General features: G+C 43.7%; 2 protein-coding genes across 5 annotated transcripts in view; both read left to right on the top strand.

The window, feature by feature from the left end:
• tmprss2 (transmembrane serine protease 2) overlaps window positions 1-3,143 on the top strand; it is a 36,137-nt gene extending 32,994 nt beyond the window's left edge. For 2 of the 4 annotated variants that reach the window (XM_060057246.1, XM_060057245.1), the window contains exon 14: window positions 1,347-3,143. In XM_060057246.1, the coding sequence (XP_059913229.1) occupies window positions 1,347-1,388 (42 nt within the window). In that variant the 3' untranslated portion in view covers window positions 1,389-3,143. Of the gene's footprint in view, window positions 1-319; window positions 842-1,346 lie in introns of those variants that run through there. The other 2 variants (XR_009526685.1, XM_060057250.1) reach the window with 2 other exon arrangements.
• Window positions 3,144-16,527: 13,384 nt separating this feature from the next.
• dscama (Down syndrome cell adhesion molecule a) overlaps window positions 16,528-27,257 on the top strand; it is a 36,906-nt gene continuing 26,176 nt past the window's right edge. The window contains exon 1 of the mRNA XM_060056487.1: window positions 16,528-17,617. Coding sequence (XP_059912470.1) covers window positions 17,575-17,617 — 43 coding nt within the window. The 5' untranslated portion in view covers window positions 16,528-17,574. The remainder of the gene's footprint in view (window positions 17,618-27,257) is intronic.

Below are 27,257 nucleotides of genomic sequence, written 5' to 3' on the forward strand. Positions count from 1 at the left end.
TATATAACCTGTATACAGATGGAACTCAATAAACATAAACTCTTAAGCCTACAATACAGTTTAAACTGACTTTCAAGGTGTGTCGATTTGTGGAATTTATCACACTATTTTCACACCCAACAAAAAGCGTTCCTCCCGTGCATGATGAAGTTTTGGGAGTGTGTGGGTGTTGAAGGTTCTGTTCCCTGACCGCTGTCAGTGTTCTGGTGAAAGGGAGAGAGCAAGAGCGAATATATTTTTTGCGTGCAGCTCTACAATTAAATACGATAAGACAAACTTTGCAGACTACTAAGATTTGCCTTTTTTTCTATTTTAACAGTTGGACTGAAAAATCTCTTCATGAAATATTTGAGTACATGTTGGTTTCTTATGATTGTTTTAATTATTAGATTTCAGCAATATACAGCATTTTAGATGGTATATTTTTGATATGGTGAAGGGACTGTGTACATTAATTGAAATTAGTGTTTATTCTTAAACAGATAGATGTTTTTGTTTGTGTTTTGCTGCTGGTTATTCAACTTTTATGCAGCATGCATATAATGGGCACCGTCATGACAGAACTTAAAAGCAGACACGTACTCAATCTATTTAATGAAATGTGGATGTGATAGCACTTTTATCCAGGCAGAATGTCTTTTTCCAAGTATCAAATGAATTACATTTTCTTTAAAGACAAAATGTGTAAGATTAAAACCCTCCCAGTTGGGAGTCGTTAGACTTTCAGCATTCAACAAGCTCAATGTCAGTGTTCTGTCCACTCTAATTTGAAATCACTATGGATCAGACTATGAATCCAGGTCATTTCAAACAGAGAGCTAATTGAAATGTGACACATTGCGACATTGTTTGCATTATCCTGAAATTCCACAGGTAGCTGGATTTAGATGCACACTAACTCCTAATAAAGTGCCTATCCTTGTGTATTGCAATACCATAAGGTTATTTATGTCAAATAATTAAATGTTTACAAGAATAAAGATTTTGTTTTTAACACTAACGCTTCAAATGTTTCGTTGCCAACTCTCAATTTCTCATGTGTAGTTGTCTGAAGCAGTTTAATATTTTATTCACCAATTTTCCATTTTTAATTCATAATTTTCCTGGCCAAAACAACAAGTTACTTTTATATACTTTCATATTGATCTACCATACTTATGCTATCCTCTCAGAAATTCGAATCCCTCTCTTTCACTGCTCTCTCTCTCTCTCTCTCCTCTCCATCATTTTTCTACACCTACTTTTTCTCAAAAATATATTCTCTCAATACTTTTTCTACACCTCCTTTTCCCCAAAATATATTCTCTCCCTCTCTGTCTCTCTGTCCCTCTCTCTCCCTCCATTAGATAGTTGGCCCTCATCGGGGCTCATGGGGTCCAGCTTACTAATTGGCAGACGCTAAATCCCTGCGTCTGCTACCTGTTGGTGTTAATTAACAGAAGCATGATGCCGCTTCCGACGCCCTCTTCCGTAGCTTCACAGATGCTACAATTAAGCACTTGTTTGTTCAGCCTGTTTAGAGTGAATGTGATGGAGGGAGGGAGCTCTCCCCTGTCCCCATCTCAAGCCATCCCCAAGCATCTGCCTTTTAGTTTTCTGTTGGGTTTCCGCTTACTTTTTGGTTTGTAGTGGGATCCAAGTGGATCTCAGGCTGGTGAGTTGAACACACACACGCACACGCACACGCACACGCACACACACAAACAAATTCACACAAACAAACCTTCTCAGTCACATGTCCCATTTAAATGAGCTCTCGTCAGTGACACTGGAGGATTTGCAATGACAGATTTGATTTGCAAAGTTGTGAGCTTAGGCAAGCATGTTGACTGAAGATGTTCGTGTGTAGTCTCTACTAATAGTCAAATCTCCTAACCTTTATGCCTCCTTTCCGTAACCTTTGTGGAAAACGTCATCGGGTCAAGGAGAGATGAAAAGGTGCTTCCATTCGAACATAGGAAAAGACAGCACTGCACACAGGTCAGAGCACAGGTCATTCTCGTAAAAGGGATTTTAATCTCAATGAATTTCTACATGGTTAAATAAATGCTTTGGTACATTCATGCAAATTATTATGTACAATTCTCTGCTCCTTCCTTTACATTATCAATTGCTTATGTCATGTTGCTCAAAATGTATTGTAATGGGTTTCTATTGAATAGTCTCATCCCCCACAACATTTAGGCATTACTTCATTGCATAAGTCTTTACATGCAAAATGGTTGAAGAAGTTGTCATAATATGTCAAGAATATTTCTATACATTTCCATTAGACTTTTTTTCTAAATCTGTCCTGAAATGGTAGATTGATACCAGGTTATCTTTACTTTCTCTAAAGAAGGGAAATGTGTGAAGTGTTAGATCAACCAACGATCAACCAGTTTACTGAAATAGCTCAAAGGTGCATCTCGTGAACCATGAACTGGCAAGTATATATATAAATAGCTGGAGCACAACACAATGTTACATTGTCTGACAATGGAAGGACAAGGAATTGGACGGGGTCAACAGCCAGAGAGAAGAAGAAGAGGAAGAGGAGTGAGGCTGCCTGAGAATAAGAATTTGTGGCCCAACAGAAAGGAATGTCAGGAGGTGTAGGAAGACTGCACTGTAATTCCTACAGCAATGCATGTACAGTTTACCCTAAGGAGATTGTCCTATGATCACATTTCTAGCAATGACATGGTCTGTCAACAAATTACAGAACAAACAGTCAAAGCGTTAATGTGAATCTTGACTCTAGGCAATCAATCTCCCACATACACTAAGGTGTAACTTAAAATTTACACTAATTGTCTTCAAAACTTTCGCCATAGTTTACATCAGAACATCCCTCCAGAGTACACTGTTATATTGACAACATGACTAAGCAATTTGACTGTCTTATCCGTACACAACGACACAAGGACTTGTCATTCTGATGGCACTGACATGTTCATTGACACAGATATTATCTTTTGAGAGATGAACTAAGGATTTTGAGCAAGAGACTGGCTTTTGCAGGTAATCCATGGTGTTCTGCTATTTGTACAAATTGTTTTGAGAAATGCATTTACTTTTTTGCAAATGTTGAGGATGATTCGAGAAATGTACCAAAGCGACTGAGGAAAAGTGTATTAACCAGCAATAAATTAATGAATTAATTAATTTGTCGTCTATGTTTGTCAAGCGTCTATGTTATATGTCAAACAATATCTGAACAGGACAGGCTACCGGTTACCCCAACGCTTCGGCTATCCCTCAACATGTGAGAAGGACCAGAGCTCGCCAGGAACCCAGGTGAGTCAGTCCTCCCGTGGCCGTAAGCTAGTGGCCTGCCAGCTGTGGTTGGCTAACACTTGTGTGTCCCGACTCCTGCCTACTAGACAGAGAGCCGTTGTCAATATACTAGTTGGGTCGTGACACTATGCTTCAAAATGTGCATATGTCCATTTCCTCTATGAAGTGATCAGACCCATCTATTATATCTGTCTTATCTCACTAGAACAAGTAATGTCGCATATTTTTAAAACTGACGTGCCTAGATGCCTGTGATCATGTGATCAAGCAGAGAGGGGCTCAGCATAAGGAAGAAAATAAAGAACTAAACAGTTCAAATAGTCAATGTTGTAGCCCATATCTGTGTCTATAAATAGCTTATGAGAGCTGTTGCCACACCTTGGTAAGGCGGGCTGCTTGAACCCATATGTAGATATTGTAATAGAGGCTTGAGGCACTTTAGGGGGCCAATTACAGAGGAGGTGTTGACGAAGGATGAGAACCCCGGAGGACCTGAAATAACAATGTGACAACTTTGTAACTAGGGGCTAACTTCTACCCTGGGTGACGAACAAGATATTATCAGAAAACAGCCAGATATATCAGTAGACGAAGAAAAAATACCTGCTGTTATTCTACTTGTTTCAACTATATTTTGTAAACGTCCACGTCTAAATGTGTGCGAGTCAAAAAAATAGGCCTCCGAGAGAAAGAGCAGAAATAATTCTGTCCCGTGTCTCTGTTGCCTCTCATGACGCCTCAGTCCTTTAATACTGCATGCGTGTGCGTACATGTAGCCCCAAAAAACACGTAGTTTAAAGGGGATGATAAATCCAACACGCAAGGGCCAATGAGGAGCTAGTGCTTGTTACCGGGCAGTGATGACCCTGTTGTTTTTATTTTTTCGATCACACACACGCACACGCACACACACAAAAACACACGCACGCACACAAACATACACACGCTTCGTGTGTCAAGCTTCGTCGACTCTTATCAAGAGCGTTAGTCTTTACGACACTCCGGGGTTCTGCTGCTGCTGCGGTTGCGGTGAGCATCAGCACTCTCGCGTGGTTTTTGTAGGTCAGCCCAGAATCCAGAGCTACGGTGCATATAGGCCTACACAGCCGCGAACACAACACATGCAACAACGTCGCCTACTGGTTTTAACACGAGGTACCCGCCTACAGCACAGAGAGCAAAAGGTCATTTAACAATTAATAGGATCTTTAAGTTTTCCCCTGATTTGCTTGAAAATAACCCAGAGCCTGCAAGCCAGCCAACTGCAGTTCACGCATTATATTCAATAGATGTCGTTGCTGTTTTATTTTACCGCCAAACACTTTTGATGGATCAATTGTAAAGTAAAAATATTAGAACAGGTTATATGGCACATTTCGGATGTCATCCACCTTGTGGTTGGATAGGTTTATAGTCTGAGTTGAAAGTGGTAGTCCTACGAAACAAAAAATAATCCTTATCATGAACTTCAACGAAAAAACTGCCCGATTAATCTGATTTGGCATGATAGGCCTATATAATTTACTTTAATTGCACTTCCACTGATGGCCACTTGACGGCGCCACGTTTCACTGACGCAGAGTCCTGGAACGGCACCTTCCATGAGCTGCTGATTAAAGATAAATCCAATCTACTGGGAAGGTTGAGGCTGGGAAGGATGGCGTGATCGATGATGACGCCATCGGTAATCTCAAAACCACACCTCAATAAGAATACGGGGATAGCATCTGTCTTGGATTAATACACCCATAAACAAATAAATAGATTAGAAGTAACAGGGCTAGTTTCAGTCTTTTACTCGTTTTTTAATTAATAAAAAGAAAAAAGTAGCAGAATATAATAAATTCAGTGTATAAACCCTACAAAATACTAAACTATAAAAACACCAACCTTGTCTCCCAGTTGGAATAGAACTATAGTTGCAGGGTTAAATGATTTTTTCCCAAATACACCCTTTCAGTTGGTCATTGTAGGCCTATTGCTGTTGACAATTTAGTATTTAGGTCAGTGTGCCCCCCTCCGGCTCTGACAAACCACTTTCTCCCCGAGTCTCCATGATTGACACATTCCCTTACAACGGGTGAAGTCCAGGGGTCCTCCTGTTTTGAATTCTTGATGAGTAACATGCTATCAAATGCTACACTGAAGCCTGTTGTTGCTGGTTGCCGGTACTTCTGCTCAATGCTAAACACATTATTTGGATTTCCGACATTTTCTACAGTTCTGCTAATGGTTATTGTGTATTGTCACCTAAACGTATCTTGTGGATATCGATAGTTATCCCTGAATAGCCTAGCCTCAGCCCTAGAACCAACCCATACAAACATTCATCCTATCAGTCGCTCAAAGGTTCAGCAAACACAGAGACGTTGACGTCTTGTTTTGCTCCGACAACGAGACCATGTGACCCCCCCCCCCCCCCCCCCCCCCCCCAAACTGCACACGGACCTTCCTGGTGGTGGTTTATTGTAATGCTCTCTGCGACAATGCTACAATAACCAGCAGCCCTGGCGAAAAGCATGGATACCTGCAGTGCAAGCTCTAAGAACATAATGCCCGTCTTAGACCGCGGGCATCTGTTGGCATCTCCTTGTGATACTGGATAGCGAGTAATTAAAGGCTGAGGGGGGTGGGGCCGTGGAAAAGGAGGGGTGGATTAAGGAGAGGAGTGTGTGTGTGTGTGTGTGTGTGTGTGTGTGTGTGTGTGTGTGTGTGTGTGTGTTGGTGAGGGGGGGCGGGGGGGGGGGGTAGGTTTGTGTACATGTACAGGAGGTTAGGGGGTTGATCAGACCACATGGTCCTAGCCATAAAGCTCAGTGCAGCTTTTCCTGTTGTGTTGTCCCGCTGCCCTGGGACACTCACTCCAGGGCACACCTAGAAGCTACACACACACACACACACATACACATTCACACACTCAGACATACACACAAACAGACTAACAGACAGACAGACGGACAGACAGAGACACACACGCGCACGCACACACACACACACACAGACACACACACACACACACACACACACACACACACACACACACACACACACACACACACACCCGAGGTGTGCCATAAAACCTTGCTCAAGGGGGGGTTGAGGTCTAGAAATTCTGCTGCTGGTCGCATCCAGAGACAAGGAGGCCTACAACGCTGATTTTTAAATGCTGTCCTTTGTTTTTTTTGGTCTAAAATATAGATAGTACAAACAAGAATCAAACTTTTCCAAGTTTTACCGTTGCGAACGGCACACGAGGAAGGACAGAGTCATCCGTGATGGCGACTTCCAATCTGCGCGGTCGATTTTGACGTGGGGCACGGAGGCCCCTTGAATGTTACGGCCGCTTAATAATTCCACTTGGGCATTCTCAAGCGTCCAAACTGTCAGTTGGAATTAGGGCCAGACGGCAGCACAGCGTTTTGATGCAACCCCCCCCCCCTCTCTCTCTCCATCTCTGTCCATCTCTCTCTCCATCTCTCGCCCTCGCAATCTCTCTCTCTCTCCATGACTCTCTCTCTCTCTCTCTCTCTCCATCTCTGTCCATCTCTCTCTCTCTCTCTCTCTTTCTCTCTCTCCCTCTCTCTCTCTCTCTCTCTCTCTCTCTCTCTCTCTCTCTCTCTCTCTCTCTCTCTCCCCGTCTCTCTCTCCATCTCTATCCATCTCTCTCTCTCTGTCTCTCCGTCTCTTTCGCTCCCTCTCTCAGTCTCTCTCTCTCTCTTTCTCTCTCTCCCTCTCTCTCTCACTCACTCTCTCTCTCTCTCTCTCTCTCTCTCTCTCTCTCTCTCTCTCTCTCTCTCTCTCTCTCTCTCTCTCTCTCTCTCTCTCTCTCACATCACTCTCCCCCCGCCCATCGCCCGTCCCCCTAACTCCCTTCTCCCCTCCCAGGACCGTGGCGTCAGGCGATGAAAGCACCGCCCTGAGAGTACAGCGTTTTTGCACAAGGTGACTTCCCTCTTGACAGGCATTTCTGCGGGCTAAACACTGCCGATGCCCCCAGGGCAGCGTGCCAGCCATGGGGGGGCGCAGGGTGGGTGTGTGCCAGATGGGAGCCCTCTTCCCTACCTGCCATCCACCCTGCTACCCCACACATACACACACGCAGACACACACACACGCAGATACGCATACGCTCACGCACACTCACCGCGGATTCAATGATACTCCCTTGACGCTGGTGCTGCCATCTGCACCGACCTGCCCCCTAGCTGTCTGTAGAGTTCACCAAGAGGGGTGTGTGCATGTTATGCATATATGTATGTGTGTGTGTGTGTGTGGGTCTGTGTATGTGTGGATAAACACTCCCATATGTGATCATGAGTTGATCCTCTGTGTGTGGCAGATGACAACACAGCTGTGCAGATGTTGTTTCGTCTCAAGTGTGTGTGTGTGTGTGTGTGTGTGTGTGTGTTTGTGTGTGTGTGTGTTTGTGTGTGTGGTGCACAAGTGCTTACATCTGGGCTCCCTATGGGGACATGGAGCACACTGCAGTAAAAAGCCGGTTGCTGTGATGCGATGTTGTCGCCAGGCGTGGGGGGTGGTGTATGGGGGGGGGGGGGTGTTAGGGTGTTGGGTTGGCCGAGACTTGCCTGTCCTCTTGGTCTGTGAGGACTCCTCTTGAGTGCAGTTGGATGGAAATCTCCAATATATGAACAATCCCTTATGGATCCTGCATCGTCATCAAACATCCTCCTGCATGTGTTATTTCACACACACACACACACACACGCACACACGCGCACTCACACACGCACTCACACACATACACACACACACACGCACACGCGCACTCACTCACACACACATAGGCATTCACGCTGGACCCTACATGGGTGTTGTTGACCACTTTTGACAGGACAGGCTGTTAGGTGAGTGTGACTTATTGCTGTCCAATTTTGGTTACGGGATGGAGGGATTGGAATGCACTACTAGACAAAGCAACACATCCAAGAGACAGTTACACACACAGCTATGCAACACTTTATTAGCCCGATTTAGCCCCGATTAAATTCCATGTTTGATGTTGTTTGAAATTTAAAGATCAGGAGATCAGTAAAGGAGATCATAAACCTATGGTAATCTCATCAAACATCGTACGCCAGGGTATTAAATAAGTGACCACGGGACATCGTGCTCCTAAATCTCTACAATCCCAAATCCTTTCAGTGCAGTACATTGTGTTATTTTCTAATCTCAAAGGTGTTTACATATACCTGGGGGTTTAAATAGTCGTCGACATGGGGATGGTCGTGGGGCACCACTCTCTATCACTGATATAGTGCCGTTGGTCACGAAGTCCCTCTTCATCATCCAACTTACCGTATGGCTTTGCACATAAATTCACGAGAGAGAGAGAGAGAGAGAGAGAGAGAGAGAGAGAGAGAGCGAGAGCGCACTTCATACATTTTCATAACTAAAGCGATAAGGTCAACATGTGCCACGGTTACTAGGCAACACTGTCACCCCATCTTGGACAGTTACGGATCATCATACTCATCATACTCAACGGTGTTGACTACAGCTGGGAGAATGACATCAGCTGGGAGAATGACATCCCAGCAGTGGGAGGATGACAACCAGTGGGCCTGACCCCTAACACATCACCAACATTTCATACATTTCATAAACGCCACCGAATTGAGGAATATCATGTGTCTCAAAAAAAAAAGACATGCATATGGATGACAGGCATTTGCATTGGTATTCACTAAGCAGACTCTTTGATTGCATTCAAGTGCTTCAGCGCTAGGTTTTTCAAACTCAACCAGCTGTAGCGAGCAGACCCACGCATTACCATCCAAGTGTCTTTTTCCTTGAAATCCGTATTACGTTAAAAAGCACTCTAGATCTCACAATGTAATCAAATGTTGACTCCATTGTTTATTCATTATAAATGTACAATAACTTGTACTTTTTTAGGTATATACTATACTATACTATATATACCTAATGCTCATTTTATATATTTGTTCATTTAAAAGTGTTCCATAAATGCCACAAAATCAATAAAATAGAATTTGGGTCCCTGATTAATCACAAAAATGACCGCCCACATTCATTGAATTAATCTGTGATACATTCGACTATTGGGAGAACCATTGCAGATAAAACGTGACTGAAATCAACGATGCAGTAAAAAAAGGTATAAAATCCTGTATCATTATTACTAGTACAATGCCCCCCACCTCCCACATCACCATTTGTATTTGTTATGATCCTAGAGAACGCCACATTTACTCCGTTATCTATTGAAATTAAACTGCCTAAAACCCCCAGGATTACCTCTGAATGACCCAGCGCCCCACTCCATCAGGCCTGGACAGGAAGGTATTGAGCCGTGAGATGCAAAGTAGTCAATGAGTGGAATCAATTTAAGGATCCAGTAAGGGGCCCAATCACGGAGCTCTTCTCTGTTCACTCAATTGCCTCGCAACCTTTTCACGGGCAAGGGAGTCTATGGACCTATAGCATGAAGGACAAGGCCTTTTACCACATCTTATTGGCCTTTTCTCTGTGAATGATCAGTTATCATGTACTGCACTGTGCACTCAAGCTGCCCTAGTATAGTGTTCTTTCAAGCTGTATTAGTTGAATACTCCTTTTGTTTTAGAAATACTTTGCGTCTTTGAATCAAATAATGTGCAACTCTTCTATGGTATACAGAATAGGCTGATGTGTTGAATATTCACACTTTCCTTTAAATCGAATTGTTGAAGTCACAGGCTACTGTTTTAGCCTTTGCCAATCCCGTCCTGAAGGACAATCACTGAAGGACACTGAAGAAGACAGGTTTTTTTTTAAATTCATCATTCTCCCTTTTACTATTCAAATGTCGCCACATTTTTCAAGGCTTTCACTTCTTCATTGTTGGAAAAAAAGGCTGATTGAATAATTTGCACATGGATTTACAGGAGAAAGAAAACCCTGCCAGAGTTCATAGCTCTTTCCCAAACTGACACACGGCTCTCCTGGTTTCTGGAAGAGTGCAGAATAAGTGTCAGTTGGAACACGGTTTCCCCATCCTATTCAGAAAAACATGTCCCCTCATTAAAGATGAATCAGGAATTTATTTTTTTCCCGCTGCGTCCCATCAGTATTTATGAGATGAGATCCGACGAATGATTTGGTCAAATGCAGAGGGTTCAGGATATACATTCAGGCCAGTGTTTTTCCCACACCTAATTACATTTTAATAATGTAACACTCTTAACTTAGCTGCAGCCATTTGGGATCTTTAAGGCACTGAAATCATAAATTGACTCAATTTGTATAAACTCGTCCAAAAGCTAGCCGGATGTCTTTATTTTTAATGGATGGCTTGAATGAGGTGAACTTCATACGTGTGACTTGAGTCGAGAAACCCCAAGGTTAAGAAGCTTCTCTGTTCGCATAGCCGAGCACATAGGCAGCATTGGACCAATGAATGGTGAGCACTAAAAAGGGACAGTTACAGTTTAAAAACATGTTTTTTGGAATACAGAGTAACTTGAACAATGTGTTCTAAATTTCCGGAAGCCAGACACAAAAAAAAACGAATGTGGGGAAATAAAAGGTTTAAGGACATCTGCTACAATGCTTTGGTCGCACTGTTCTTTCCTGACAGATGATTGACAGCGTTGGATCCCTCTCAGTTATTTAAAGCTCTCTCTGTCTCACTCCTGGTTTAACAATGAGTTAATGCTGGCTTCTGTACTCAAATATACTTCCTGTACTGTAATGGTGGAACTGACCTCTCATCACTTACCACTCTCGGTCTGCCACTGGAAAGCAGGCCTATTGGGACAGGGTGTAGGAAAACAAGGTGGTTACTAGGGGGTTTGAGTCCCAGCCAAAATGTGTTGGGTTCAAACCACAATCCTTGGATTCCATTTGCAGCCATCCTGAAGAAAGATGCATAACTCATGCCTGCTCATTAATGTCCCAAAAACAAACATACACTGTGATTCACTTGAGATAAAAGTGTGGTCAATAAATTGCAGTCAATAGGTTGGTCATATAGATGTAGAGGTGAGGCCATTTTGCTTGCAAATGCTGCCAAGCCCATTCTAGCTGCTTGGCATTGTGGGACATTACCATCCATTATGACCCAGAAGAGGGTTGTAGGATCATCTTTCTTCTGTTTCTGATGTTTACTAGACAGTAGGCAACACACTGGATCTTTATAATAACAATTTGTCTCTTGAGCGGTGTTCAGTGTAAGAGCAAATGACCAAACCGTATACTTGTACATTGGTCTGCGTTTGATGACTCCTTTAATTCTCTAGGTTAAACATATGATATTGCCTGTACAATCTTTAATTGGCTGATAAGGGTTGATCAGGTCACCTGCCAGTTAAGCGTTAATGTGTCAACTGTCCTCGGCTTATTGAAACTGAATGAACGGGGCGTTTACAGGGGAGCCGGTGTTGCTGATGAACAGACTTGAAACATGAACAGGAAATCGTAGCAATTCAACTGTAGACCACACCAGGAGCCCATCGGCTGGCCTCATGATTACATTTACAGACATCTGCTCCTATATACACTTCCAGCAATAAAAACAATGGAGCACCTCACACACAAAAGGTTTCAATGATAATACTTGATCACATCTTCCCTCACGCCATATCATGGCGGCAAACTAGGGATTAGACAAGAGGGGATTTGACCTAATGTAACCATGGAACGATTTAAAGCTGATCTCCTTATTGACAACAGTTCTCTGGGATAAGGCTTCAATATAAAATATGCCATATGGCTCAATCCTTCCTCATGAGAAACAAGGTGTAAACAAGAGGAGAATGGGTGTTATCTCCATAAATCCTTTATCTGGTATTATTTGCAACCTGATGGATTTGTTGACTCGTTGGTTTGGTCAATGTGTTTTTAAAAACCGTGTGTGTGTGTGTGTGTGTGTTGTCAGCAAAAACATATTTGCTTCCATGTTGTTCTGTATTGTGCCAAGATAAGATGGCCTGGCACATTGAGGATCTCACTAAACACCATGTGTCTCAAAAATACATTGTTATGTTCGAAATAAACACAACACAAAAATAAATACTTTCAAGCTTTTACGATGGAGATTTTGGTGACTAAACTGCAGCATCTGCTACTGTACTGCACTGTACGGTACTGTACTTCTGCTGATCTATATACTGTACTGTTTTGTTATGTAGTGCACTGCCAGTGTAAAATACTGGTACACATTCTTGATGTTTAATGCTCTGTTGATTAGAAGTTTGGTAACCATTAATGATTACATTAAGACATTATTATTAATTCTTATATATTCTATGATCATATATATATTTTTTTTTGCCTTTGTAGTAGCTTAACCAAACCCTGTGAAAATAAATAGTCCACTGGGGGTGTGGGAAGCCTCTGAGCGTCTCGACAACGACAAAGGTATGGGCAAAGCAGAACTCGCTCCACGCGCACATCACCATACAGTGCGCAACTGAGGGAAAGATATTATAAAGAACCAAAAACTAAAACAGAAGAAAGCATTGCTGCAAACAATGGGTGAGAAGTAGCGTGTGTCTTAACTTGCCATCCTCACTTTGGAGGGTTTGGATCTGTGGTTTTTATTTGGAGCCCGGGTGTGCTTGAGGGGGGCCAGACAGACAGAGGCCGGACCCGTGGTTCCCGTGCAGGTCTCAGGCGGATGCTGAGTCCTCCCGACAGGAGACTCTGGGTGCAGGGGCTGGGGCTCGCCTAACCCCCGATACTCCATCATAAAGGGGCCATTCAGTGTCAAATCAAATCAACCACTTGCTGGTGAATCTGTACCAGTTTAGTAACCAACACATTTGTTTTGCTGAATCATAATAATTATATCGATGTATGAATGCATCCTATAGGCTGTGCAACAGGGCTATGTGGATATGACTCAAGCTTATATGCGTGAGAGAAAGCTTAAGTATTTAAATAGGAATCACCCAAATAAAGTGTGGTTTATGAAAGTGTTATAGACAATAACAAGGCTGATTACCCCAAATTATTCCAGTGCAATTGCTTCTGTTGGTATATCCTTTATTTATTCATTTCTCAGTGCTTGGCAGAGGAGAGGTGTGTGTGCGTGTGTGTTCTGGGGGTGGGGGGGCACTGCTTGTATTTGTCAAGGTCAATTAATGAATGCGGGTTTACGGCCGACGTAATCCCTACATACCCCTGGGACTCATAAATTATGGAAAAAGCTAAAGGGGATCTGATCAACCCCAATCAAGGCAATTTGCTGTATTCAAGAAAACGCTTGACATTAAAGTGTAATGTTTACCATCTGACTTCACCGTAAATCTTTCTCTATACCATCTGATTTTAGTATCCCAATGCCATATCATTGACCATAACACAACATAATACAATTATAAACAGCTTAAAAAAACACCGATTTTGAATCTTAGAAACCCTGCATATTTGAATTACTTACGACTTCTGCTATTTGCATGGTAATTTAGTTTGTTGAACCCCAATGCCTAGTCTATATGTATAAGTAGCCTTGAACAAAATGCCCAATACCTATGTTTGCAGAATGTCTACAATATTAAATGAAATTAGTCATTGTTTATGTAGCCATTATGGGGTCCCCATTTGATGATATTCTGAGCTTTGAATCGACTCCAACCTTTGGCCTCACAACACCTCCCAGGCCAAGTAGGCTACCCTCCTTTTCCTTTAGCTCTTTATATTTTGCGTCCTATACAGTTCTGTCTAGAAGCCAGAGCGGTGTTAGTCATCCACGAATGACTTCAACATTGTGGACAGCTCCAATATACTGATAATGCAAGGACTTTTTTAACTTGGGTGATCAAATCTGCTATGGCAAGTCCTTTCAAACAACACAACACAACACAACATATAACGCGACGTAACATTAAAAACAAACAACATTTTTTTTCCTTTCCTCTAGCCATCTTCTTCTCCTGTTCAGTTTTATGGCAGGTGGCATCCGTTCGTTTTGCATTACCGCCATCTGCTGGTGTCTCCCATGGCCCATCTATTCCAGGATTCCTATGCTATGTTTGAAAGGGCGCATGACGGAAATGTTTCAGAACGCAGCGTTTGTGAATAAGGAAAAGCACTAGAGGTGCTTTCAGTCATCTCCCAGGAACCATGTGCGAAAGAGCCTTACCAAAACACACCACTGCATGTTGCTTTAAGATTAGCCTACTGCATCTAAACATGTAGATAACAGGTTTAGAATGTGAATTGACACCATACAGACCAGTGAGGTACCCAAGGTTACCTCTCTAATGTGGTTTGAGGACGCAGAGATGTTCAGTGCCAAAACCTTGAGCACTGGTGAATGCATTGCCGAAGACGCATTGTTTCAGCTGCAAGGTCTGTGTTCCCAGGACTAAGGAGATACTGGACTCCATGACAGATGGATGCATCGTTCACTGAATGTCTGAAGTCATGTTTTCTGGCCATCATTTTATATAGGTATACAGGGCTCTTCCAGACACTGGTTGCTGATGTTGAAAAGCGGTTGGATTGTAGAGTTTGAAGACAATGACACGTGAAGATGGTGATCCATGATGTATGTAAGAGATCCCTACCTGAGGGTGGGTGGTGATGGCTGGTTTAACCTGTGCACATTGATTGCTCAATTCACAACAGACAAAAAATCGAATACATAAACTCATACCTAAACAAGCGGACCGTGAATACAAGCAGACTCTTTCCTGTTACCGTACCTTAAATAGAAAAACACCTCCGTGTGACCCACCGACCCTCCCTCAACCTCCATCCTGGAGACCAGGGCTGGGGCCGCTGACTCGCCTGGCGGGGGCGTCACCAGACGGGGCCGCTGCAGGGCTGTCTGGACGGGCTGGGATCGCGATGGTGGCTCCCTGGAGGGCCCGGAACAAGGGTTAGGGTAGGGCCGACCTCTCCCAGGGCCACAGGGCCTTTCCCCAACTCTCTTGCGGGGCCTGGGCCCCCTTGGGCTGATGTGCTGGCTGGCAGAGGCCGCTACGGGGCTGCATGCGGGGGCGGCTAGCCGCAGACGGTTGCCCGTGGCGGTGTCTGTGCTGCCTCCCCCGTCTTCCGCTGGGCTCCGCCATGCTCTCTGGGAACGGCCTGGTGCTGGGCGGGGGCGGTCTGGTGTCCCTGTTCGACTTCTGACAGCCCTTCTGTGTCCCTTCCTCCCCTCCCCCCCCCCTCCCATTGGGTGCCAATGAAACAATGTTTGCTGGGGTTGGCCTAGCTCAGGAGCGAGAGCGGGTTGACTTGTAACCGGAGGGTTGCTAGTTTGATCCCCAGCCCCTCCTAGCTGAGCCTCGTCCCTGACGTCAAATGTCCCTGACGAAGACGCCTAACCTTAACCGCTCCTGACGAGCTGGCTGCCACCTTGCATGGCTGGCTCCGCCGTCAGCGTGTGCACGAACCGTAAGTCGCTTTGGATAAAAGCGTCTGCTAAATGCCCCGAAGGTAAATGTTGCTAAATGCCACCTAGGTGGCGGCCTTTTGTGGGCTCATCCATGACCAAAGCACAGGGGTGATGATGAAAAGCGGTTGGTCATGCTGCCATGTAGGGGGATCTTTTCCGGACCGTGTGACGAGGATGGCTGTTTTAACCTGTGTACATTGGTTGCTCAATGCACAACAGGTGTGCAGCCCCACCCCGGAGAGGCTGCTTAAACCAGCCATATTCCACACACACCCACACATATTCTATTCATACAACCTAATGTCTGATACCATATACATGTACACTATATTCTATCCATACCTCCTAAAGTCTGTTATCATATATGCATACGCCATTCATAGATACACCAATATGATACAGGTAAATACAGAGCAATCTTTTTAATTAATTTCTATATATTACGTGTAGTAATAGTATAGTTTCGGCTGCTCTTTTACATCCTAGTTCAATGTTTTTAACACTTGGTTGATGTATTTCCCTTTCAATCGCTTTGTCATATCACCTATTTCATGTTCCTCCCGCTCCTTGCAACCCTGGTTTTTAAATGGCGTACACCACACCCCCTTAAGTGACATCGCAACCACATAATACCACTTTCTATTTTAACCCTTCAGATCCCAATGACAAATTGCTTTTTTTTGTATACACACATGAGAAAATATGATGGTCAAGCTTATCCAACCCACTCCTCCACCTTTTCCTCCCTCTAGCGTTCACCACACCCACCCTGCTACCCATGCCAGGTGGGTGGTGGTTAAACATAAAATAATATCATAGATCCATCCCTCTGGACATATGTGAATACACACATTGTCCGAGCATCACTGAACGAACACCATTTTGCCGGCTCTTGTGTTTTTTCCCCCTTCATTTTATGAAAATAGATTTGTTGCGGTCTCGCGCGCGGCGGCATAGAACGCGTGGCCGCGCGGAGCTGCGCCTGTCGCTGCACCTTTAAGGCAATGGAGCAGAAAAGCGGCTGCAGAGGAGGAGGCGAGGGTTACTCCATAATGCTCGGTGGCAGGGAAGGTTAGCCAGGGACCAGAGTGATTTGTACGGCTGCGGGAAGATGCGTGTGCTTGTTGCTTGTTCGATGGAGAGAGGTGGCGAAAGAATGAGTTCCCACTACAGCTAACGCTTCAAACCAATCTTCTTCTTTTTTTTAATTTTTTTTTAATTTTTACAAACCAACTTTTTACGCGTACGCATTAAAACTGAACTTTTCTCCGGGTTCGAATTATCTAAGCGCAGCCACGTTAATTGGCGCTTTATTATGATTTCCACGCGCACGCCAATTAGGATATAATCTGTTATTTTGCGCGTCGTTTCCTTTATTTATTTATATATATATATTGCATTTATCCAGGACTTGTGCACATTTAAAGTAGTCCTGCGTATTGCGTCTCCATCCTCCGTCTCCACTCTGACTCAGCAGCAGCCCTAGCAGCAGCAGCAGCAGCCAGCAGCAGCAGCAGGAGCAGGACTCACCTGGACCGGAGCGCAAGGACCCCCGTCTCGTCCATGCAACCTGCACAGCGTCGCGCTTAGACGCGGGGAAGGCTGCGCCAAAGCACGGTGTGGCTCTTTCTAAAGGAGCCGTATACGCTCGGATCAGAGCTCTGTGCAAGGATACAGCCACCAGGAGCCATACCTCCTCATCCCCAACGTAAAGGATTCAGAGAGAGAGAGAGAGACAGAGAGAGAAGGAGCGCGCACCAGAGAGAGAGAGAGAGGGATCCGGAGAGAGAGAGATTTTTTTATTTTTATGAACCATCTCTTTCCGTTGCATTTGACTTGTTTCAGCAAAACAAGGGGGATTTCTGGAAGAAAGCGTGGAGTGAAAAGAAGAAGACAAATCATAGCTTGGATATTGACCGGAGCGGGGCATGTGGATATTGGCTTTTATCTTTTCCCAGTGCATCTTGAATGGTAGGTCATTCATATATGCAAATGAGCTTCAAGTTATCTTAAACTATCTAACAGGCAGGAGCGTGCAACCAACAGGCTGTAGGCCTACCTATGTGCAGGGTTTGGTGAATAATGACTTCATATTTGGATAAAAGCTATTTGTCCCTTGGTGTGCCCTATCAACCAATGGGTCGTCGCATTGAGGTTGTTTGAATATGCAGCTTTTTTTGTATTGACGTTTATCAATTAGTTTAACATGTTTTGTATTCCAATGTTCTTGTTTCGTATTTGTTCTAAAGAGAGAGGGAGAGATGGGGAAAGAAAAGGGGGGTTAAAGCGTTGGAGAGAAGGATTGTGTGGAAAAATACGCATAAAGCCAAATGTAGGTTATTTGCAATTATATATTTTCGATCTACCAATTATATTTATAAAGAACAGCCTACATCATATCTTAATGAAATAATTCTGAATATTTTTGATTGATTACTACAGCAGTACTTGCGTCTCTCATCTTCCTTATTGGGCTGGGCCTAAGCCTGAGCTAAATTTGTTTTGATTATATTCTCAAATGTCTAATAGCAATTCATAAACACAGTTTTATTCTATGTCTTTTGTAAGATATAGATATTTTCCCCCAAAAAATCATGTTTATTTGCATGTTTAATACAATTGACAATCTATGCTAAACTGTCTCTAGAATTAAGAGGGATTCATAATCATTTAACCAATGAATTGCAATCAAATAATGATAGCTTCCTATATGCATCTTATCATTAAAAATGTAAGTTGAATATTTCTGAATGCCCAAAAAAAAACATGGTGCAGAATCTACACAAGACACACACTATATCAACAAACTGCATATTAAGACAAATGATTGACGCAATCAAGAATGCAGTCTACAATACAATATTCCTTTGCTCTACACAGTATTGAAATCGAAATTCTGCTCTGTCTTGACCAATGTTTCAGACATCTTCTCAAAAGGGATTAAAGCGCCTGGCAGTTTTTTTTTTTTTCTGTTGCATTGCAAGCGCCATGTTAGAAGCACAGACAGATTTTGGTTGGGGGTACAAAACCTTCCTCACAAGTCAACCATTTCCAGACTAAAGCCCAGCGCCTCCCTTTGGTCCGTGCACAGTAAATAATAAGATATTATACGGAACAAAAGGGTCCTTTTGGGCTAGGATGGAGCGGTTTTACACCGAATACAAGAAGGGTGTGTGAGGAAGAGGAGGAGTAGGGGTGGGGGTGGGTGGGGGTGCATCGAGGAGGGCTGTGGTTGGTGGTTGGGGGGTTGTTGGCGGAGGCACGAAGGAAAAATGGGGCATTTAGAAGATTGTAAAAAAAATAATAATAGATTGGCGGACAGAGAGGTTCCTTTCTATGAAATAAAAAAAATGGACATGTGCAGTGGAGACTGGAGGTTGGGGGAGAGAGGGGGGCTGGGGGTTGGTGGTGGGTAGAGTGTGATGCGTCAACCAGAGATGACAGGAAAACCATTTTGTTGCCATGCTATAGGGCTGTGTGAAGGCAGCGTTGTTTATGGAAGAGAATAGAGTATTCAAATAAAAAGAAAACTCAGTGATGGTGCCGTTATAAAAAAAAATGGCTTTTCTCTCTCTCCTCTGTTGTTTTGGCCATGACTGTGTCCGAATACAGACCAGCAGACCTGTTCATGCAGGGGGGCATGCCCGTTGCAGATATCACCCAGTAGTACTGAATAGTGCTTGTCTGAGCACATTCTTTTTTTTTTTTTTTTTGTATGTGTGTGTGTTTCTTTGGTCCAGGCAATAGTGTTGCAAAATGGCTGCTACTACAGGAGGCTTCGGCATGGAAACTTTGAATGGCCTCCCTTAGCCCTGTTAATTCAGAGACAATCTTCATTTGCTGCACATCGCAAACCCTATAGCCATGTCCATTCAGACACAAATTGAATGGAAATCTTAATTCTGAGATGTTTTACATTGACATTGGGTGTTGCAACCTATTTCATTGTGCCGACGACAATCCTTAACACAATTGTAGTGGATTCGAAGAGGATTTATTTTTATTTACACAAATTGTGTTGACCATGCTGCATAATGTGAAAGTCCTCCATTTTGCATTTTGCCTCCCTAATCTCTCCACAACACACAATCAATAAAAGCATCGACGTCATTGAAAGACCCAATGCAAATCTGTGGATTCAAATGAAAACAGCCAATGGGCTTTTTCTCCTAAACTCCATTCCTACTCGATCGCCTGGCCTTGAAAACAATTATTCTGCATTCTTGTGAATGCAGGTGCTTCATGGCGTAGAGAAAGACCAGAGCCCCCTTTTAGGGGCTCTGGTCTCCACCAGTATGTCCTTCTGCCCCCGGTCTCTGCATGGAGACGTGGATAACCAGGGCTGTCGCAGTGTGGGCTAGGAGGTACGAAGCACGGCTGCACTCTGACCCCGGCAGTCCTCCACTCGGCTGATACACCGACCTGCCGTACCCCCACTCCTCTACGAGGTTATGCAATGAGAGAACTCTGGGAAAAAAAAGACTCTACTACTGTTTTTAATCCACTCCAATTTATCTTTTTTTTTTAAGTTGCAGTTTGGAAACAGGTTATTATTTATGTGATACATTGATGGATAAATGGGTATATAGAGAATGATGTTGAATAATATATTAATATAACCTATATCTATAATTATATCCTATCTTTCTATTTACCTATCTATCTATCTTTTTATCCATCGTGTTTATCTGTCTACTTATAAATCTATCCATCTATCTATCTATCTATCTATCTATCTATCTATCTATCTATCTATCTATCTATCTATCTATCTATCTATCTATCTATCTATCTATCTATCTATCTATCTATCTATCTATCTATCTATCTATCTATCTATCTATCTATCTATCTGTCTGTCTGTCTGTCTGTCTGTCTGTCTGTCTGTCTGTCTGTCTGTCTGTCTGTCTGTCTGTCTGTCTGTCTGTCTGTCTGTCTGTCTGTCTGTCTGTCTGTCTGTCTGTCTGTCTGTCTGTCTGTCTGTCTGTCTGTCTGTCTGTCTGTCTGTCTGTCTGTCTGTCTGTCTGTCTGTCTGTCTGTCTGTCTGTCTGTCTGTCTGTCTGTCTGTCTGTCTGTCTGTCTGTCTGTCTGTCTACCTGTATGAACTATTTGCAATCATAGTTTATAGTTTAGTTTATTTCTATGGCAATTGGTATTTATGAACTGTATGTCAGTTAAAACCCTAAATCGACCAATCAGCATTCACCAGCAACTGATGTGGGCAAGCAGATTATGCATTTTGTTTTATCTTAGCTATAGAGAGGGTAGAGGGATAGTCATCGTATGCTCAATTGGTCTCTAATAAGCAATGTAAATACTGTAAAGCCTCAACAGGCACTTAGCATTGCACCGTGTGCATCTGCATGTGTTTTCTATTGCTCTGCATGGCTCCTGGAAACCACAGGCACAGAAGGACGCACATTAGAATGAAAAAAATCCCAATGCTTGAATTAATCTTGACTACTCTATGTATGGAAAAAAAAAGCAATGAAATGTTGTTTTACAAATGTACGTTAGCGTGTTAGCTCAAGGCCGCTCGCTCTCTCCTACCGGGGGGGAGGGGCTGAAGCAAGCCTGGTTCGGAAGATTAAAGCATATCCGAGGCCCCCTGCATCTGAATACCTGTCAGCAACACTTACACTTCTCATTTAGATACGCACTAGCCCAGGGAACTCAGGTATGAGATTAACCCCGATAAAGCTGTCATCAGCACAGAGATCGTAATCAAGCACGGCTCCGGTGACAAGGTGGGGTGGGATTCTGGAAATGTTGACTTAATTCCTTCACTGTCCTTTGATGGATAGAGTGGACTAATAAAAATGGCAGTTTGAATTTGACTTTGTATTTACATGCAAAGGGGGGCATGGATAATCATTTTAATAGCTCTTTTGCACTACAGCTCAGAAGTTTTGATGAGCGAATGTCTTTGTTGACCCATCTTCTCTTCTTAGATAAAGGGATAGATGTTCCATTTGACATTATAATGACAATTTATCTAACGCCGTCATTTAGCTAAATCTGTATGGATGCTTTATAGTATATTGATGTATGTGGTTCCATCAACATGGTGGACATTTTGGCAGGATAGAAACTAGGTCTGTAGGCTTTTGTCAAACTCGCACAGAGAGCACATTATCAGAATGTGTTATTATTTAGATTGGGAGAGAAATAAGTGCGGCAAATATATTTCAGGAAGACATTAGAGGTCCTATTAATGTATAATCTTTTATCTTGATTAACCCTAACCCTCAAAGGATAATAAAAGGTGTGTTTGGAATATTTCCTCGAAATAAGTGTTATAAATTTAAGATACTAACAACAGTTTTCATGAAAGTGTGATGATCTATCTCTCACAACTTGAATTCTGTGTAAGTTCCAATCTAGCAGTGCATCAGTTAGAATCACATACTGCATAGTACCTTCACTGTCTGAGGGTTTACCTCAAAACCTGAATAGGAATAATATTAACTTAATCTGCAGCTAAATCCAAGCACATCTTTCTACATCTCAGAGGAAAAGGCCCGTTCTGCATATCCACATCCATGATTTTTTTCTCCAGTTTAAGATTCTTTTTTTTATGGATGAAAGCGCTAACAAACTGCATCAAATGCATCAACTGGGAATAAGGCCCCTCACCCCCCACTTCCCCTTGGGTTTATGTTTGTGTTTACACCAGCGCCTCAACTTGGCTGTAAAGCGGAGAACAGACTCCAGCATATGTTAATGGCTGCACACTGAACTGTTAACGGTCCCATTTAACCCAGACTAGAATGCTTAAGGAGACGATGATGGCGGCTGCTGAGGCAGAAAAAGAGGCAGGAGGAGGAGGGGGTTTAAGGGGGGGCAATAGGGAGAGGGTGGGGGTGGGTGGGGGGGGGGGGGGGACTTGTGCTGGGTTCTTGTGGTATCTACTGCTCAAAGATTTCATATCGAATTAGGCCATTTCTCTTTTGCCGAGACAAAAGCCTGGCCTATTTTTAGGCAGCCATCGCCTCTGTAATGTAGCGGTTGATTTGAATATTATATATATATATCTTTATGTAAATGCAATATACATTTGTACATGGGCACACTCATTTGTGGTTCTTTGCAGTAATGACTATGTATTGTTCTATTATTATTATTCTAAACCTCCACACACATTTTCCCTTATTTATTTTAACATTCAAATCCAGATTTCATTATAACTAATACATATACATCTTATTCATCTGTACCTGCCAAAATACATTTTATCTATGTACATATTTGGCCCAGCAATGGATATTAACATGGAGGTCTCACTTTCAGGTAGAGTAATGATTGTGCAAGGACCTGTATTCATTCATTGAATTGAACAATTCCTGTTTTAAAGCGACTCATTGGTTGTTGAACATGGCTTATTCCTTTTGACATGCATAGCCAGGTAACTTGCAAACTGGCACTCCATTGTATCTTCGCAATTTAACATAGTACGAGAAAATGTACTGGCATGAAGCGACAAATGGTATCGTGGAAGAAGAAGAAAAAAAACCTGAAAAGTAGTTGGACGTTGCCTTTGTTGGACCTTTCTAGAGAGTTCAGGCTTGGATAAAGACCAAACAACAAAGAACTGTCACAGGGATCAATCAGGGCCCATGTATGTTATCCTTCACCACTAACAGTCATAAGTCCAGCATTGTAAAGTAGGCCAGAATGCTTATGCCTTGATCACCCTGCTGTATGTACCGCCTTATTGCTGAACAGGATTAGAAGCTTCTGCTGAATCCAAACAGTCCTCGTTGGTCTTGGTATGATTAAAGGGCGGGTTGTAGGTCTACCTTTCTAGGCTAACAAACCTCAGTAAAGGCCAGCTGTGGCCTGTACTGAGCGAGGGAGAGCTAGACATCGTGGCATACAGCAGAGGTTACGTTTCGTGACACAAGCTTCTCTGACACCGCAGCAGTTCCACGTTGTTATGATTTAAAAGAGAAGCAGTTAGTTCTTAGCAGCATACGCCAGAACAAATATTAGCCTGTCTTTTAGTTGTGTTTTGCCAAGCCACCACCAAGCCAACTCAGAGACAATAGGTTAACACTGTTGCATTGTAGTCTTGTTGGTATTCGCAGGTCAAAGTAAAAACAGGTTTCGTTTTTTTACCTATGTCAGATGGGCAATCAATGAATAGCACTAGGCAAATAAACTTTATACCAACATACTCGGGAGCTATTGGATGAGTCAAGTCGTATAGGTTTTCGCCAAATGGCCCTGAGTGAAATGGTTTTCTTCACACTATTCCTGGATGTAGACACGAATGTTGTAGACATTCCCCCCCCCCATCTGATAAACAGTTTGAGTTCAGTTCAAAATTCATTGGTAAGTGTATGTTAATGTAGCATTTCTTACGGCTCATCTAAAATGGAAATATAAACAAACTGGAGATTAAATCTATGATTACATCTCTAGTTTGTTTATGTTTCCATGAAATCATAGATGAAATTATAGATTTCATCTCCAGTGAAATCTATGATTTCACATAATCGTCAACCCCATCCGGACATGAAATGGTGTTGGTGAGACTGATGAATCAGTTGTCGATTTGCACAGATCTCCACTAAGCAATGTTTGGATAGAGCAGCTCAACACACATCTCCCTCCATATGGCGAACTGTGCTCACACGAGCCACTGATTAGCATTGGTAAATGTGCAACAATTTCAAAGACCCTGGCATTTAAAAGCCCAGTTCCTCTCCTCCCTCCTCTCCCCCCTCCCCTCCCCCCCCCCCCCCCCAGGTCCATTCCGCCTCAGTCGCCCCTCTATCAGGCCTCCACCAGACATGATTATGTTAATTGGTGTTTGATCAGATGATTAAATTATAATTCGATTAATCCCGACCACTAAACGCTCTCTTTCCCCTCAAATGTTTATGTGTATTTTGCCCGCCCGGCCATGTTTGCAAAAGCCCCCTCCTCGCTCACCCCTCTTGCAGAGCAGACGTGAAGGATGTGCGAGAGGGTGAGGATAACAGATTGAAACACACAGTATCCAGCTACTTTATGGAGCGGGACAATATGTATCGTAGTAGGATTAAGAGATGATCCCAAGGGTCACGGCGTGGCATTATACTGGCAGTTAAACGAAACACGCCTTTTCTTTTTTTTTTTACACCTCTGAAGAGAATGTTTTGTGGTGGGTGGGTGGGTGTGATGATGATGGATGAAGAAACATCCGCACTACGTAGATTCAAATCGCTTCCCTGGTATTACTGCAGTTATTTTCCCACCCCAATGGGCCATGGGGCTTATCCCATTGAATCGAAGGCTCAGGGATGGATGCATTAGCATCTATGTTCCATATAATGCCCCTAATGTAGAGTTCATACCACATAGTGTAATGGATAGTTTCACTTATACACTTTCACGTGAGAAATTCAAATTCCTTTTTCTTTAAACACATAAAATATGGACTCAGAAATGGCCTGATGGAAGCGCGTTGGAAATAGAAAGGACTGCCTTGCAGCCATCTTTAGTGATGAAGATGAAATAGCCTTTTCCTTCCAGGCAAATGGAGGATTGCGGAGGAGGGGGATGGGGTGACAGGGATAGAGGGAAGTTGGGGGCGGGGGGGGGGTTGGGCTTACAGAGGATGCCTGTAGGATGGATAAGAGCAAGATGGCAGCCATGTCTAGTCAACTGACCCACACTCTCCTTTAACCGCAGGACTTCGGCCCCTCTCCACCCAACGCCAAGACAATCCCGGTCCCTTTGCTTCTGCCTCTCCCCCTGGAGTCTTTCAAAATGATTGATGATTGGGATAGTCCACTCATTTCTACCCCCTTAAAATATTATTGTCTGGTTGTCATAGCGAGGTGTACTGTGTTGTACTGTACCTATTACCCATTTTGAGGCATTCCCATCAAATTCAAAGGAGAGGAAGGTTGTTCTACAATACTGCTGCACGACACTGTCCCTACCAAAAACCTACGCTGCAAAGTCATAATTATTTCTTGACATATTATGTAATTAACATTTGCTTTATCAAATCATGTTTATTATTATCATGTCAATTATTTTAGAGTGCTAAACGAAATATTGAAGCATAGAGAATGTTTTGACATAGGCTACAGCTAATGTTGATGTCCTTTCAAAACAAATATCCTCCAATACATTTCTTTCATTAGAACATTAGAACACTGACAAAACATTCTCCCAAGATAAAGTAGAAAAATAGGTTAATAATGCTCTGGGTAGCTTTGAGTTTGAACGCAACCATTCAAACTCCTATTTGGGTGCTGTTTTCAGTTGGCTCGCCTGGCAATTTCCAAAGCTGCGTAAAAATCTCTGAGATAAACCACACATCAACAACACACCTTGGGATTCAATCTTCGATCATGGTGTAAATAATTAACAGAAACAAGCCTGAACCCACTTTAATTTCAACACCATTTCACTAAGGAAGGCTCATCAGCGCATTTTGAAGCCGCTGTTAAGTTAATTTTATTAAAGGTGGCTAACCCTTTCCTTCTCCCGCTATATTAATCTTGCTTCGAAGAATAATCGTCATTCTCTCTTCGATTTCTTTCTGCGGCCTCTATCTGTCTCTACCTCTCTAATCTCCTATTGGCCACTGTATATTTCAGCAGCTCAGTCTCTGCGCTCTGCCACTCGTTTAAGTCTTGGTGGGGGGGGAACATCCCTGTGACTTTCACCCTGGTGACTTCTTTCGGCTCCAAACGAGCGTTCCTGGTTCGCATATGCATCGGCGAGCCATCCTCCGCATGCACACAACACTCCTCCTCCTCCTCCTCCTCCTCCTCCTCCTCCTGCTCCTGCTGCTCCCCCTCCCCCTCCTCCTCCTCCTCCTGCTCCTGCTGCTGCTGCTCCCCCTCTCCCTCCTCCTCCTCCTCCTCCTCCTCCTCCTCCTCCTCCTCCTGCTCCTGCTGCTCCCCCTCCCCCTCCTCCTCCTCCTCCTCCTCCTGCTCCTGCTGCTCCCCCTCTGCTCTCAGCCTCTGGAGAGTTCACATCAGAGGAGGATAATATCTGTGTTCTTTTTTTTTTTTGCATAGCCGCCGCACAGTGCCGAGTGTGCGTCTCTAACATTATTAATGAGAGCAAATTGGGGGCCGCTTATGCAGGCAAGCAAAGCCAGTCCCCCCCCCCCCCCCCCCGCATCCCCACCCCCGCCTCACCCTCCCTCCCTCCCTCCTTCCTCCACTCCCCTCCCCTCCCCTCCCCTCCCCTCCCCCCTCCCCGCCTCCCCCCTGTCCCCCAGCTTGTGGCTGCTGCGTCTCAGCACACAGTGCAGGCGTGCGCTGCGCAGCCCTACTTGTAGCCCTTAGGGCAGGGCAAAGGGGGTGGCAAATTAAAGAAGGGGGTAGGGCCAACCGTATCCTATTCTACACTCCTGTCCGTTCCCTGAATACCCCCCCCCCCCCCCCCCCAGCCTCAGTCTCACCCCCATTTACCTCTGCTCCACTGGACTTCACAACTTCCCCCTGAAAAAAAAAAAAAAGCCCCACACTCCGGTCTCCTTGGGCGGGCTCTGCAGCCTTAATTACCTGCAGCAGCACGTGCCCCAATCTGTCAGAGTAGCTTCAGCTGGTCAGACACACCCTCCTCGCCACAACCCACACCCCATCCTCCACAAGTTCAC

The sequence above is a fragment of the Gadus macrocephalus genome, chromosome 7 (genome assembly GCF_031168955.1).
Source record: "Gadus macrocephalus chromosome 7, ASM3116895v1".
NCBI lineage: Eukaryota > Metazoa > Chordata > Actinopteri > Gadiformes > Gadidae > Gadus > Gadus macrocephalus.